This window comes from Oryza brachyantha, chromosome 9 (genome assembly GCF_000231095.2).
Source record: "Oryza brachyantha chromosome 9, ObraRS2, whole genome shotgun sequence".
Classification (NCBI taxonomy): Eukaryota; Viridiplantae; Streptophyta; class Magnoliopsida; order Poales; family Poaceae; genus Oryza; species Oryza brachyantha.
Genome location: NC_023171.2, coordinates 12,148,297 through 12,162,583, shown reverse-complemented (window position 1 = coordinate 12,162,583; position 14,287 = coordinate 12,148,297). Strand labels below are relative to the sequence as shown.

Sequence of the window (14,287 nt, the reverse complement as noted above, 5' to 3'; positions counted from 1 at the left end):
TTTTCTTGTGCACTCTTACGATCGAGCATGACTGGATATATTACATTTTCTTTTAGTTAATAGTTAATGTTAGCCTATTGTAATTATAGCAAGTGTAATTATAGTAGGATGCCCTTGATTAGTGGCATGTACCAAGGCTGTGCGGTTGGCTTACAGCCACCCTAGCCTCAATATATACCTGTGCCTTGACATGGAATAGAATTAACCTTTCCACATATTTCCTACATGGTATCAATCACGTAACGATCCTGTTCTTCCGCACCCCACGCCGTCGCTGATCCGATCGCCGCGCCGCCGCAGATTTCGTCGCCGGACGTCGCGATCTCATCGCCAGCACCTGCTTCCCGAGCCAATCGCCCACACCTCGTGCTGCTCTCCTTGCCGGGTGTGGCCGCCGGTTCGCTCCCGATCACCCGCCCCGTCGTTGACATCGTCACCGGGCGCGGTCGCTGGTCCCGTCTGCCATGGCGGACGACGACGACGCCACAGCTGCCCAGGCCGCTAAGGACAAGGAGGCCGCCGATCGCCTCGCGGCCGAGGCCGCTGCCCGTGCTGATGCAGCACGCCGGGCTGAAGAAGACCGTCTTCGTGCTGCTGCTCTAGACGAGTATGAGAAAACGCATGAGGCTCTCTGGGCGCAGGCCACTGCCGTCGTCAACGTCAAGGCCCTCATCCCCATCGTCCTCGACAAGGCCACGGACACCTACACCAAGTGGCGCGGCATATTCCTCACCGTCCTCGGCAAGTATGCCCTCACCCGCCACGCCCTTGAGGATGAGGCGTTCCCCGCCCGCCCGGCATGGATCCAGGCGGACTGCTGTGTCCTCACGTGGATCTATGGCACCGTCTCCAGCGACTTGCAGCAGTCGTTGATGATGCGGCAAGGTCCTGCCCGCAATGCGTGGTGCTACCTCGAGGATGAATTTCTCGGGCAGAAGGAGTCCCGTGCCCTTCTCCTTGAGACACAGTTCCGTACCTTTCGTCAGGAGGCCCTGAGCATCACCAACTACTGCCGCCGCCTTGAGTCCATGGCTGCCTCCCTCGCCGACTTCGGCGACCCCATCGGTGATACACAAATGGTCCTCACGCTCCTCCGCGGCCTCAGTGGCAAGTTTCGCCACATGGTGTCCATCCTCAAGATGCAGAAACCGTTCCCGACGTTCAGTGAAGCCCGTACACACCTCCTGTTGGAGGAGATGGAGATCGACGCTCGTCCTCCGTCCCCGCCAGCCGCCCTCGTCGTCGCGCCGTCGCGTCCAGCGGCACCAGGTGCAGCTGCTGCTCCACGTCCGGGCGCACCCCCTCCTCCACGCCCCGCTGCACCGACTGGGGGCCAACGCAACGGACGCCGTCGTGGCCGCGGTGGACGTGGTGCTCCTGCTGCACCCAACGCTGGTGCACAACCTGGTGGACAGGGCAGCGCTTACAACGGTGCTGGTGTGCACCCATCGTTCATGCACCCTTGGGCTGGCAGCGTGCGCATGTGGCCGTACGATCCGTCAGGACGTCCTCCGCCGCCGCAACCTGCATTCCACACAGCCCCGCACTATGGTGGGTACAGTGCTCCTCCCGGTGCCTATGGTGGCACATACGCTGGCCCGCCACCCTCGTACAGCATGTACCACGGGGGAGCTGCACCGCCGCTCTTCCAGGCGCCCTCGCCCTCACCAGCTTACCAGGCAGCGCCCTGGAACCCCACTCACGGCGGCTCTTGGCACCAGGACTCCCTGGCGCACTCCTTCAACACCATGACGCTGAACCCGCCAACCTCTGAGTGGTACGCTGATTCAGGTGCTGGTTCGCATATGACCTCAGACGCTGGTATACTCTCCACCATTTCCCCACCCTCTTTGTCTACTCCTTCATCTATTGTTGTGGGAAATGGTGCCTTACTTCCTGTCACAGCCACTGGATCACACTTTTTTTCCTTACCGCATCGTACCCTTGCTCTTAATAATGTTCTTGTGTCACCCAACATTATTAAAAATTTAATTTCCATTCGTCGTTTTACCACCGACAATAATTGTTCCATTGAGTTTGATCCATTTGGTCTTTCTGTGAAGGATTTGCAAACCAGGAACGTGATCGCCAGGTGCAATAGTTCTGGTGACCTCTACCCATTCTATGCACCTTCCACCAGTGCCTCCGCGTTCATCGCTGCACCTACCTCCCTTTGGCATCGCCGTCTCGGTCATCTTGGGCGTGATGTTTTGTCCAAACTCATTAGGTCCAATGTCATTTCTTGTAATAAAGATGATATCGATCACATTTGTCATGCGTGCCAGCTTGGCCGTCATGTACGTCTACCCTTCGGTTCATCTAGCTCTCGAGCTACTCATAATTTTGATTTAATACATTGTGATTTATGGACCTCTCCACTTGTTAGTGTGTCAGGATACAAATATTACCTTGTTATTCTTGATGACTGTTCACATTATCTTTGGACTTTTCCGCTTCGCCTTAAATCCGAGACATTTTCCACTCTCTCTAATTTTTTTGCTCATGTCCGCACGCAGTTTGGCACCACCATCAAGAGCGTCCAGTGCGACAATGGCCGTGAATTCGACAATTCCCAGGCCCGCACGTTCTTCCTCTCCAACGGTGTTGCACTCCGCATGTCGTGTCCATACACCTCACAACAAAATGGTAAAGCAGAGCGTTCCATTCGCACCATCAATAACACTCTGCGTTCCCTTTTGTTTCAGGCGAGTCTCCCTCCAGCTTACTGGGTTGAGGCCCTTCACACTGCCACATATATTGTCAACCGTCTCCCCACTACGACCCTCGCTTCCTCCACACCATACACTACCCTATTTTCTACCGAGCCTTCCTATGATCACCTCAAAGTTTTTGGGTGCGCTTGCTATCCCAACATGTCCTCCACGGCGCCCCACAAACTTGCACCACGCTCCTCCTTATGCGTTTTTCTCGGCTACTCCTCGGAACACAAAGGCTATCGGTGTCTCGAGCTTCAGTCGAATCGCATTCTTATTTCTAGACATGTCGTTTTTGATGAATCTTTTTTTCCTTTCTCCGACATGTCTACCACACCCATGGCCTCCTCAGCCTTGGATTTTCTAGTCGATGATCATGATCTTACCGCTTCAGTTCCTGGAGCTCGTTTTGTGCGTGCAGGTAGTGCTGATCCCTCGGTGACACACCCCGTGCCCGAGGCCGCCCCTGCGCCGCCCAGTCCTGGCGTAGGACCTCAGTCCCCTGGGTCCAGCACTGTTTCCCATGGGGCTTTCTCCGCGCCTCCGTCCACGTCGACTGGTGCTGCTGCCCCTGTGCACCCCGCACAGGCTGCTGCCAGCAGCACCTCCACGACACCCGAGAGTACTGCCGGTTCTGCTGCCCTTGGTGCTCGCGCCCAGGTTGTTGCCAGCGGCACCGGCCGTACAACTGCGACTCGACCGACCGCCATACCTCCGGTCACCAATGCGCATTCGATGCGCACACGGGGCAAGGCTGGCATCGCACAACCCGTGGATCGTCTCAACCTCCACGTTGTGCCCATGTCGCCTCTCCCGCGCTCTGTTCGTGATGCCCTGTCAGACCCCAATTGGCGCGCTGCTATGCAGGCTGAGTATGATGCTCTGCTCGCCAATGACACCTGGAGTCTTGTGCCTCGCCCTCCTGGTGTCAATGTTGTGACTGGCAAGTGGATCTATCGACACAAATTGCTTGCAGATGGGTCACTAGATCGCTATAAGGCACGCTGGGTCCTTCGGGGCTTCACACAGCGGCCCGGGGTGGACTATGATGAGACTTTCAGCCCTGTTGTCAAGCCCGCGACAGTTCGTGTCGTTCTTTCACTGGCATTATCTCAGAATTGGCCCATTCATCAACTGGATGTGAAGAATGCATTTTTACATGGCACTCTTACGGAGACAGTATATTGTGTGCAGCCATCTGGTTTTGTGGATTCATCTCGCTCAGATTATGTCTGTCGGCTCAACAAGTCTTTATATGGTTTGAAGCAGGCTCCTCGTGCTTGGCATCACAGGTTCGCCTCTCACCTTGTATCACTTGGATTTGTTGAAACAAAGTCAGACACTTCGCTCTTCATATATCGTCGTGGACCAGACACGGCTTATTTGTTGCTGTATGTGGATGATATTGTTCTCACTGCCTCCTCGGATGATTTTCTGAAGCATATCATTGGTGCACTCCAGCGTGAGTTTGCTATGACCGACATGGGTCCGCTTCATCATTTTTTGGGCATCTCAGTGACACGTTCTACAGATGGTTTGTTTCTCTCTCAGCGACAGTACACTCGGGATATTTTGGAGCGCGCCGGGATGAGTGCGTGCAAGCCTTGCAGCACGCCTGTGGATGTACACTCCAAATTATCTGCTGATGGACCTCCTGTCGCTGACTCTACAGAGTACCGCAGTCTAGCTGGCGCCCTGCAGTATCTGACCTTCACCCGTCCAGACATTGCTTTTGCTGTTCAGCAGATATGCCTCTATATGCATGATCCTCGGGAGCCACATCTCGCTGCTCTCAAGCGGATCTTGCGCTACCTGCAGGGGACATTGTCACTTGGGTCGACCATGAACCGATCGTCACTTGCTGAGCTTGTGGTGTACACGGATGCCGACTGGGCCGGATGTCCTGAGACTCGTCGGTCGACATCTGGCTACGCAGTATTTCTTGGGGACAATTTGGTGTCTTGGTCCTCCAAGCGTCAGCACACGGTCTCTAGATCAAGCGCCGAAGCCGAATACCGTGCTGTGGCAAATGGTGTTGCTGAAGCTACATGGCTACGTCAGTTGCTCCTTGAGCTTCGCCACCCACCTCGTCGTGCCACCCTGGTATACTGTGACAATATCAGTGCTGTATATCTCTCCAGCAATCCAGTGCAGCATCAGCGGACGAAGCATGTTGAGATTGATCTCCATTTTGTTCGAGAGAAGGTCGCCCTCGGTCATGTTCGGGTCCTTCATGTTCCTACGACATCGCAGTACGCCGACGTCTTCACTAAGGGCCTTCCTACCTCACTGTTTCAGGAGTTTCGATCCAGCCTGAATGTTCGCGATGCTCCCGATTAGACTGCGGGGGAGTGTTAGCCTATTGTAATTATAGCAAGTGTAATTATAGTAGGATGCCCTTGATTAGTGGCATGTACCAAGGCTGTGCGGTTGGCTTACAGCCACCCCAGCCTCAATATATACCTGTGCCTTGACATGGAATAGAATTAACCTTTCCACATATTTCCTACAGTTAAATATATATGTGAACATGTTTTGTTAGGTTTAGTTAAGACATGTTTATATTTGTTAGCCTTTGGTAGTAAGCCATCCAGTGAAGGGTTATATACGTGCAATTAAGGATAGCTGCTGCAAGGTGATTTAATTACAAGTTTACAACAGAATAACAGATGCCATGTATTGCTCCAAGTAAGTCACTGATATTGTTAGGTGGGAGTTATTTAATTTGTGTGCTGTAAGTAATTTAGGTCACTCATCTCCTTGCCTTAGTCTACTTCAATGGATAATGTTGGAAGCTCTACATCAGGATCATTTCAAGGACAGGTAAAGACAGAACATATTTCTCTTCATTTGTCAAGTTGTACAAGAATTAAATGGCCACAACTACTATAGTCATATATTGCTCATAGGTCTTGAACCCTACGAGGTTCACGGTCCACTTCGCAAATTACCTTTTGCAGCTCAATGTTTTTTATGCATTCCATTTTCCTATTTATCACAGGACTGACAACTTATATCAGCTAATTGATCATGTTCATTACAATACATTCAACGTGAAGATGACATTCTGTTGGTTGGCTGCCTGCACCTGTAATAAGTTGCATGTTCCATATATTTTTTATAGATTGCCATTGCATGAATACCGCAATTTACAGATGATATATATAGTTAACTTACTATCACAAATTATGTCTCTTTTTCAAGAAATCTTATATCTAGCAATCTTATTTTTTAGATAATGCTAGCAATCTTATTAACTTTGTTTAGAAATGTGCAGAAACACAGAAAAAAAATGTTTAGACCACCGAAGCAAATCCAACAGGATACCCTAGCAACTGGTGTTGTCTAATAATCAAAGAGATTATTGGATGTTCTTATTATTTTTATTTAGTTGAGTAATTTCTATTGGTGAAATGCTCTGTCAAAATTACGAAATATTTATTAGGCCTGCTATGAAGTAATTGACACCGTGTTGATGCTAATTTTTTAAGCCCAAATCTATGTAAAGGCATCTAGCAGGCAGATGACTCTTTTATGTTCTATGAGAACCCTTTCTGCAGGAGTGTTGCTATTGCTTTATTATCTCATAATTAGAATAAATAATTTCCCATTAATGATCATGCAAACAATGATTCAAGATCATAGTGAAGTTTATTTTTATATGGAACATTTCGAGCGTACCTTGCAGTGTGCTTCAATTCAACGTATCTATAGCACCATTACCTTACCTTGTGTTGTTCATTCACTAAAACCTATAATCAATATATTAACACTGTAGATGTTCACTGCAAGTCAATCAGATAAATGTATTGGCCCCTTAAAAATTATAGCGAACTTTTTAGAGGCCTAGTTTTTTTAACCTAGGTCACTGGATGTTGCTGGAGTTGCAACTTCCAAGTTTTGGACTAAACTATTCAGGGTGGTGCACCTAATGTTTTGCTCTAAGATTACGATATAACCCATTTCAGTTTTGGAGTTTTGTACAGTGAACTTTTTATAAATTTGGTGATGCTTGGAAGGCTTACAAATTTGTTTGGTTATGTTAATAGTTAACTATGCAAATTTATCTTGTTCCGATATGTGTGAGGTGATTCTCTTTCGCAAAAATTATACACTATAATAGACATGTTCAGTTTGAGAATATTGATGCTCTAGGCTTAGTTTTGGTTTTCGATGCAGCTCCAAACATCTGTGCTAACTTGAAGGTATTGTGGGTTGCAGATATTGAGAGGGTTACTTTTTAAAGTTATAGTATTATGGATGATAGAAAGCTACCGTGTAAATAATGATGTTCTTTTCTTCAATTTTGTGTATTGGGGTTCTTTTCTTCGAGGTAGGTAGTGAGATTTTGAAGAAAACCGCCAAAGGCCATAACTCTCTTGCTTTGAGCCATTGAATTGTTTGTCAAGCTCTGGTAAGATGTATATATATTTTTGCACTTTCTCATCAAGTATAAAAAGAGAGTTATAAATATATGCTATATAGCATTAGATTACACATTATTATTGAACTTAAGTTTATTTTTATGTGTTATATATTGGGAAAACACAATATAGTTTGGGTGTATTTATATGCTTTTTGTGTGGCTTGCTATGGAAAAACGTGCATTGCATGTACATGATTACTGGTATATCCTAAATGAAGAACTGTACCTACACGTCTCAAGCCCGCGAAGTTGACCTCTCGTGCATCTCATGCTGAACTAAACTAATCCATTTCTCAGCAACTGGAGCATCTCCTTCCTCCTGTAGATCATGAACTCAACCTATTCCAATCAATATACTAAAGTTATCTCCTCGAAAGTCCTTGAGGACTTCGGAACAGTGAGCTCCTTAATCAGGTAAGCTAATGCCTGCAGTTTGAGCCATGATATGATTGATGCGCAACGCAATCACGAGAGGTCGACGGTTACCTGCATCGTGATTAACTCTCTATAAATACCCTTCTGCAACCAGTGTTCGTGCAGAAGTGTGTTCCAGTTTCGAGATGGGGCTCGGAATTGGAGCGAGGAGGCAGATTGTTGCTGCCCTTGCGTTCGTTGCTGAGCGGCGTTGATGCATCGTTCAACAGGTACAGCTTCCCCCAAGGATTTCATCTTCGGCACAGGCTCTGCAGCGTATCAGGTGATCGTGCATGCCCTCTGCAGTCCGTACAGAGAAAGAAATTTGTACTGATTAACTCTGCATCTTTAGGAACTGGTTGGATTAAGCACAATGCACATGGTTCTCAGTTAGTCCTAGAACAGATTAAGTGATGTGTCTTTGCATTGGTTAATTGCAGTATGAGGGAGCTGTTAAGGAAGGCGGCGGGGGATCCTAGCGTGTGGGACACTTTTGCCCACATCCCAGGTTATTATTATCAACCTCTGTAGATATAGCTGGCTTGGAAAATTTGTGATGGGTGATTGATAGAAACTATTTCGTGCCTGCAGGTAAAGTTCTAAACGGAGACACCGGCGATGTAGCAGATGACTTCTACCATCGCTACAAGGTAGACTTTGGTTTTTCTTTCACAATTTATTTTCTATAATTTTGAAAATAAATTCAATGTTTTTGCATAACAGGTATGAAGCCATTTGTGACAATCTTCCATTGGGACACACCACAGGCCCTTGAGAGCAAATATGGAGGATTCTTGAGTGAAAACATTATGTAAGTTGACTGACAGCAGGTTCACAAAACCACACAAAAAAGAGCTGATACCCAGACCTGATTATTTGCGAAAACTCGTTCTGTTCATATAATTTATCTAAGACACGAATAGATCAATTAACCAGTTTAAAATCAGTCTAAATTACTTTTCTGAATAAGCTGCCAACCAATTCCCTCAAATGCTTAAACTAAGCACCCCGCTAGCTGGGGCTTCAAAAAATGCTTAAACTAAGGATGAAATCGAGTCAAGCGATTCACTCGTGGCAAGAGGGTGATGCTTAAACTAAGGATGAAATCGAGTCGAGCGATTCACTCGTGCCAAGAGGGTGATTGTTTGGCTTTTTCAGGCAAATGACTTAATAACTAAGATCAAATCATCTATAGAAGATCAATTTGGCATAAATAAGATCAAACTGGAACAGATTCACGAGAGGGAAGCGGACGATGGGAAGCGTTCACGAGAGGGAGGTGAGACATGGCGACGTGGGAGATGGCTCCCCGGTGACGGCGGTGAGCCTCCAGCCGGTGGAGCCGAAGTCGGCGGTTCACGCACCTGGGTCGAGTGGGTGTTGTGTTTCTCCTGGCTGCTTTGTTGGGCCGGCTTTTGAGGCTGCTGGTGGTGGGGCGAGAAGCTTGAGGTCCACCATTGCTGGTGAGAGTTGTTTCCTTTTTATCTCAGTGGAGGGTCTTGGCAAAAGAAGATGAGGAGGATCAGTTGAAATCAATGAAGACCAAGCTGCTGGATGGTGTCAAGAACTTAAGACCAGGATCAATGGGGAGGAGTGATGCTTAGGGTGTAGTTTTAGTGGAGCGTGTTAGTTTTGTTGCTCTGGTGATTGTTTCTGTTTCTAGCAGTGTGGAGTAGATGCTGTTATGTTGTTCAGCTTTGTGAGAGGGTGGTGTTTTGGTAGCTTCTAATCTTTGGAACTTGTTTGTAAGCTGGTACCCCCAACATAAATGCTTGTTTTCTGTTTGCTTTAGTAAAAGCAGGGCCGTGGCCTTTTCTCTAAAAAAAAAAGATCAAACTGAAATGCTTGTCGGTTATGCAAATCTGGCCAGAATTTGTCAAACACTCACCATCTGAGACTTGGATTATAACTACTCAGCAAGGACTACGTGGACTTCGCCGACGTCTGCTTCAGAGAGTTCGGCGACCGGGTGAAGTTCTGGGCCACCTTCAACGAGCCATGGACGTACTGCTCCCAGGGCTACGGCACGGGCGTCCACGCCCCCGGCCGGTGCTCCCCCTACGTCTCCGCCTCCTGCGCTGGCGGCGACTCCAGCCGCGAGCCCTACCTCGCGGCGCACCACGTCATCCTCGCCCACGCCGCGGCCGTCCGCCTGTACCGCGCCAGGTACCAGGCGGCGCAGCGCGGACAGGTCGGCATCACGGCGGTGTCGCACTACCGCGGCGCCGTGCAGCGGAGCCTCGACTTCATGTACGGCTGGTTCCTCGACCTCAGTGGTGAATCCAAAGAAAATATTAGGAGCGACCGGATGAGAAAGAATTACTTCTAGTCTATCTTTCTTTTTTTTTCAGTAATATCAAAATTTTGTTACGGGAACTAACCATGGGCTTCACTGGGGCGCAGAGAGGCCCGGTGGTGGATCCGCCACTGCTTGACCCCGTCGTGCACGGCGACTACCCGGGCACCATGTGGGGTGGCTCGATCGGCGCTCGGCTGCGTCGTTCACGCCGGAGCAGGCGGCGGCGGTGAGGGGCTCCTACGACTTCATCGGCGTCAACTACTACACCACCTACTACGCCAGGAGCGTGCCCGCCGCCCAACGCGCTCCGGCTCTCCTACGACGCCGACATCCGCGACAACACCTCTGGATTCCGCAACGGCAAGCCCATCGGCCCACAGGTACGTACGCGCATGCTAGCCTAGCTCCACCCCATCACGCCACGTCAACACAGGAATTCATACCACATAAGGCTGATCGCCGATACAGGTGCGTTTAGATTAAGAAAATTTTTGGGAAAAGTGTCACATTGACCGGATGTGGAAGGAGTTTTTGGACAAAAATAAAAAAAACGAATTTCACGGCTGGCATGGAAACCGTGAGACGAATCTTTTGAGCCTAATTAATCCGTCATTAGCGCATGTAGGTTACTATAGTACTTATGGCTAATCATGTACTAATTAGGCTCAAAAAATTTGTCTCATAATTTTTTACATAACTGTTTAATTAGTTTTTCGATTTATCTATGTTTAATACTCTATTTAGACGTCTAAAGATTTCATGTGATGTTTTTGATAAAAATTTTTGGGAACTAAACGGGCCATGGGCCATGGGCCATAGTATACTTCCTTTTCTCGATCACTTCCTGAATCCTGATGATTTGTGCCAACTTTTTTTTTTGGGTACGTAGGAGTTCACCGCGATGTTCTTCAACTACCCTTCGGGTCTTCGCGAGCTCCTCCTCTACACCAAGAGGAGGTACAACAACCCCATCATCTACGTCACAGAGAACGGTAATTAAGAACAAAAACTATATGTTATTTATGTTTGAATTTTGGGGAAGATGAAAAAAATTCTTAGAATTTGAGTTGAAATTTATTTAAAAATTTCATATGTGTTTTTTAATTTGAGATAAATAATTTCATCCCCTTTGTTTTTTTTACGATGAATCTTTTTTTCACTACATATTCGTTGAAAAGTTTTTTCAAATTTGGTGCAGGCTTTGATTTTTTTTACAATAAATCTTTTTTGAATTTTTAATGAAATTGTGTTTCATTTTTTAAAATTTATAACAAATATTTAGTATTATCCCTTATTGTTTTTCGCGGCCCAAATAATTTATACATCAAATATTCTTAGCTTTTAGAAATGTCCAAAGGACAATAAAATTATTTCTACACTAACTAACCATAAACTAAAGAAACGTGTATGTAAGGAATCTAAATAAAAATCTCAATAGTATATAAGAGTTGTAGCGAATCTCGAAGGACGTAGAAGAGATCAGAGCAAATCTCTTATATATGGATTTTTTTAAAGTACCTTTGGATGGACATGAGCCGTCCATGGTACCAGATCCAACGAACGAGTCTTGCTACATCCGTTAGGTTGTGCAGTGGTGTAGTAGTAGGGTATTTTTTGGAAAAAAGTAAGTGGCATTCCTGTGAATATGCAGTTGACGAAGGGCATGGGCCAGATTGGTGATGGCCTGAGTGGGGCGGCCGGAAGGGATTCGTCTCCGACCCTCCGCCGAGTTGCCGGTCGACGCATGATGGGCGGGTGATCTATAGGGTGGAGGTCAGCATGTTGGGGTGCATCCATGGGCCTTCATCGAGTCGTCGGCCGTCGGTCGGATGATGTGGAGGCCGGAGGTAATCGGGTTGCTGCCGCTACCGTCCTCTTCGTCGTCCCCAACCTCGGATCCTCTGTAGTTGAGGGTGTAGGGCAAATCTCTGACAACCACTCCCCGTCAGATCCCTCCATCCCCCCTGCTTGCGCCTATCGTCAATCTTTGGCGCCTCATCGGCTGCCACGGGTGGGGGTGGGGGAGGGATGAGTTTGGATGGTAGGGGATGAATTTCAGAGTTGATGGCGAGAGTTTTGCTGCCATCATAGCTGCACCGAGATAGTATTTGTGAACGCGGCGTAGACGGCGGGGTCGACGGCAGGAGCATCGCATTCGTCACTAGGAACATCGGTGAGGAAGATAGACCTTGTTCTATCACATCAGGAGGTCGGTGCTGCTACTATGGCTCCAGAGCAATTGTTTGATTATCATTGTTGTGTTCATACAAGCAAGTCAATTAACTAGTTAACACCGAAAGGATATAAATGAGATATTCCGTTCCTTTGCTACCATTTGTACTATGATGCAGATATACTATAATACTGCTAACACAATGTGAATCTTATAGTTATTACCTTATTATCGTCATCAGTAAAAATACCCTGATTAAGTGGCATGATAAAATGTGTAATTTTTTGTCATACAAGTAATATAGTTTTGCAACTTTTCTGATTCAACAACTTATAGCCATTCTCGCAAGGAGGGGGAGTCGGCGGGAATGCGCCGTGCTGCCTCAGCCAACGCGAGGATCGGGAGATCGATGCAGATGATGATGGCTCTATGAACGTATGTTACGGGAGGAAGGTAGATGATGGCACTATACATTGAGTTGTAGAATGTACGTTGCGGCAGGTGAGCTGCAAAATTATGTTGAAGCAGGAAGGAAGGAAAGCTCACGGTGTACCAATTTTATTTATGCAAGTCTAATTACTAAATTATCCTTTCACATAAGTTAAGTAAATGACTAAAATGGCTCTCCAAATCAATGGTTAGATTTAATCCTACTGCACTACTACCAAACCCAATAATAGGTACTGTGCGCGCGCGTACGCAGGGATTGACGAGGGGAACAACAAGAGCTTGCCGATCGCGGAGGCGCTCAGGGACGGGCGCAGGATCTCGTTCCACTCCAAGCACCTGCAGTTCGTCAACCACGCCATCAGGAACGGCGCGAGGGTGAAGGGGTACTTCACGTGGACGTTCATGGACTGCTTCGAGTGGGGCGCGCGACGGCTACCTCGACCGCTTCGGCCTCGTCTACGTCGACCGCCTCAGGCGCTACCGCAAGCAGTCCAGCTACTGGATCGCCGACTTCCTCAAGAGGAAGTACCGATGATGATGGCTGCATGCTGCTCGTTGCCGTCGTCGAGTGACGAGAGAAGGAAGGAATAAGCTGGGCTCTTGGGTTGAGCTAGATGCATGTTTGCACTGATTCAAATTCGATTCCAATTGTTGTTGGTTGATCGATCTTGAAGAGAATAAAGCTCTCACCTTCCTGTTTCATTCTCTCAACCTTCTGTATGTTTCGCCGTCCGTCGTCGAAAGACCGGACACCTAATATTACCTTAGATTTTCATCCACTTAAATCTTTTGGAAAAACTTCTATAAATTAGTATGTCATACATTTCTATTTCTATATTTTTTCCTATTTCTATGGGTTATTAAAATTACACCAAACCAAATAAGCCCTTATGTTTTTGTTTCATTTTCTCTCTCCGTTGACCTTCTCTTTTCTTTTATTCTGTTACGGGCCGAGTTGTGTCTCGGCCCAGATTGGCGGCCAAGGCCCAAGAGAGGCCCGGTGCTGGATACAGTGAATGTGGACGGCTTCTGCGACGCCTAAAGAGAAGGTCCACGTTCAACGAATCTGCCCTTACAGCGAACCTGGCCAATGGCCGGCCACATTAGCTGCCAAGCACGAACAAACAAGCTGCTACCGCAGCGGTTCGTTTTACCGTCTTATCCATTTTTCCGAGGCCTTTTACACGATCGTTTCGCCACAAATTTGATCTTTTCGCATTCAAGTTCGTGTTACTCCGGACCTCCGGCCGTAGCAGTACTTGTTTAGTTGCTTAATCACTTGTCCTTAATACTCTAATACCAAACTTGTGGCTCTCGATCTGTTTGACTTACCACCAACTCGCATTAAGGCCCCCGTTCGATTCGCTCTTCCTAACCTCAGTTTCCTTTTTTTTTTCCATGTAATCACCCGAACTGCTAAACGGTCTATTTATTATGAAAATTTTTTATAGAAAAATTGTTTTAAAATTTTAGATTAATCTATTTTCTAATTTTTTAATTATTAATTAATTATATACTAATTTTTTTCGCCGGTTAACAACTAGGTTGCCGAACGTTCATAATTGGTGTTGTTTACTTATCATTTTGAGTTTTGGACTACGAGAGATAGGTTGTACACAATATATTTACAAATAAAAAATAATTTTTAAATAAAATTTTTATATACATAAATATTCATCTCTTTCTAAAAGCTTTCACCCAAAAAAATATTATAATAAAAAAAATCTCAAAATTAAATTTAAATTTATGATTTAAAATTTAGGTTTTGACTTAAATATAAAAAGAATAAAAATGACGACGGTGGATGACAC

At 46.7% G+C, this 14,287-nt stretch overlaps 2 protein-coding genes across 2 annotated transcripts; both read left to right on the top strand.

The window, feature by feature from the left end:
• The first annotated feature begins 195 nt into the window (after positions 1-195).
• On the top strand, positions 196-2,155 carry LOC121055339 (programmed cell death 6-interacting protein-like). The gene is made up of 2 exons (XM_040527671.1): positions 196-1,821; positions 2,064-2,155. The coding sequence occupies exons 1-2, from the start codon at positions 465-467 to the stop codon at positions 2,099-2,101; spliced, it is 1,395 nt and encodes a 464-aa protein (XP_040383605.1). The 5' UTR covers positions 196-464; the 3' UTR covers positions 2,102-2,155.
• A 5,313-nt stretch (positions 2,156-7,468) lies between these two features.
• LOC102705944 (beta-glucosidase 29-like) lies at positions 7,469-13,011 on the top strand. The gene is given in 10 exon segments (XM_040527346.1): positions 7,469-7,554; positions 7,995-8,062; positions 8,146-8,204; positions 9,045-9,147; positions 9,221-9,272; positions 9,472-9,830; positions 10,136-10,233; positions 10,743-10,845; positions 12,730-12,899; positions 12,901-13,011. Coding segments are annotated over 10 exon segments (1,209 nt in total).
• Positions 13,012-14,287: the final 1,276 nt, after the last annotated feature.

What these genes read in the sequence shown, in the direction of transcription:
- LOC121055339 (XM_040527671.1), top strand. Translation starts at nt 465, where the DNA reads ATGGCGGACGACGACGACGCCACAGCTGCCCAGGCCGCTAAGGACAAG. An exon ending in GCATATGACCTCAGACGCTG is followed by an intron (nt 1,822 to 2,063) that starts GTATACTCTCCA and finishes CTTTCTGTGAAG; the next exon opens with GATTTGCAAACCAGGAACGT.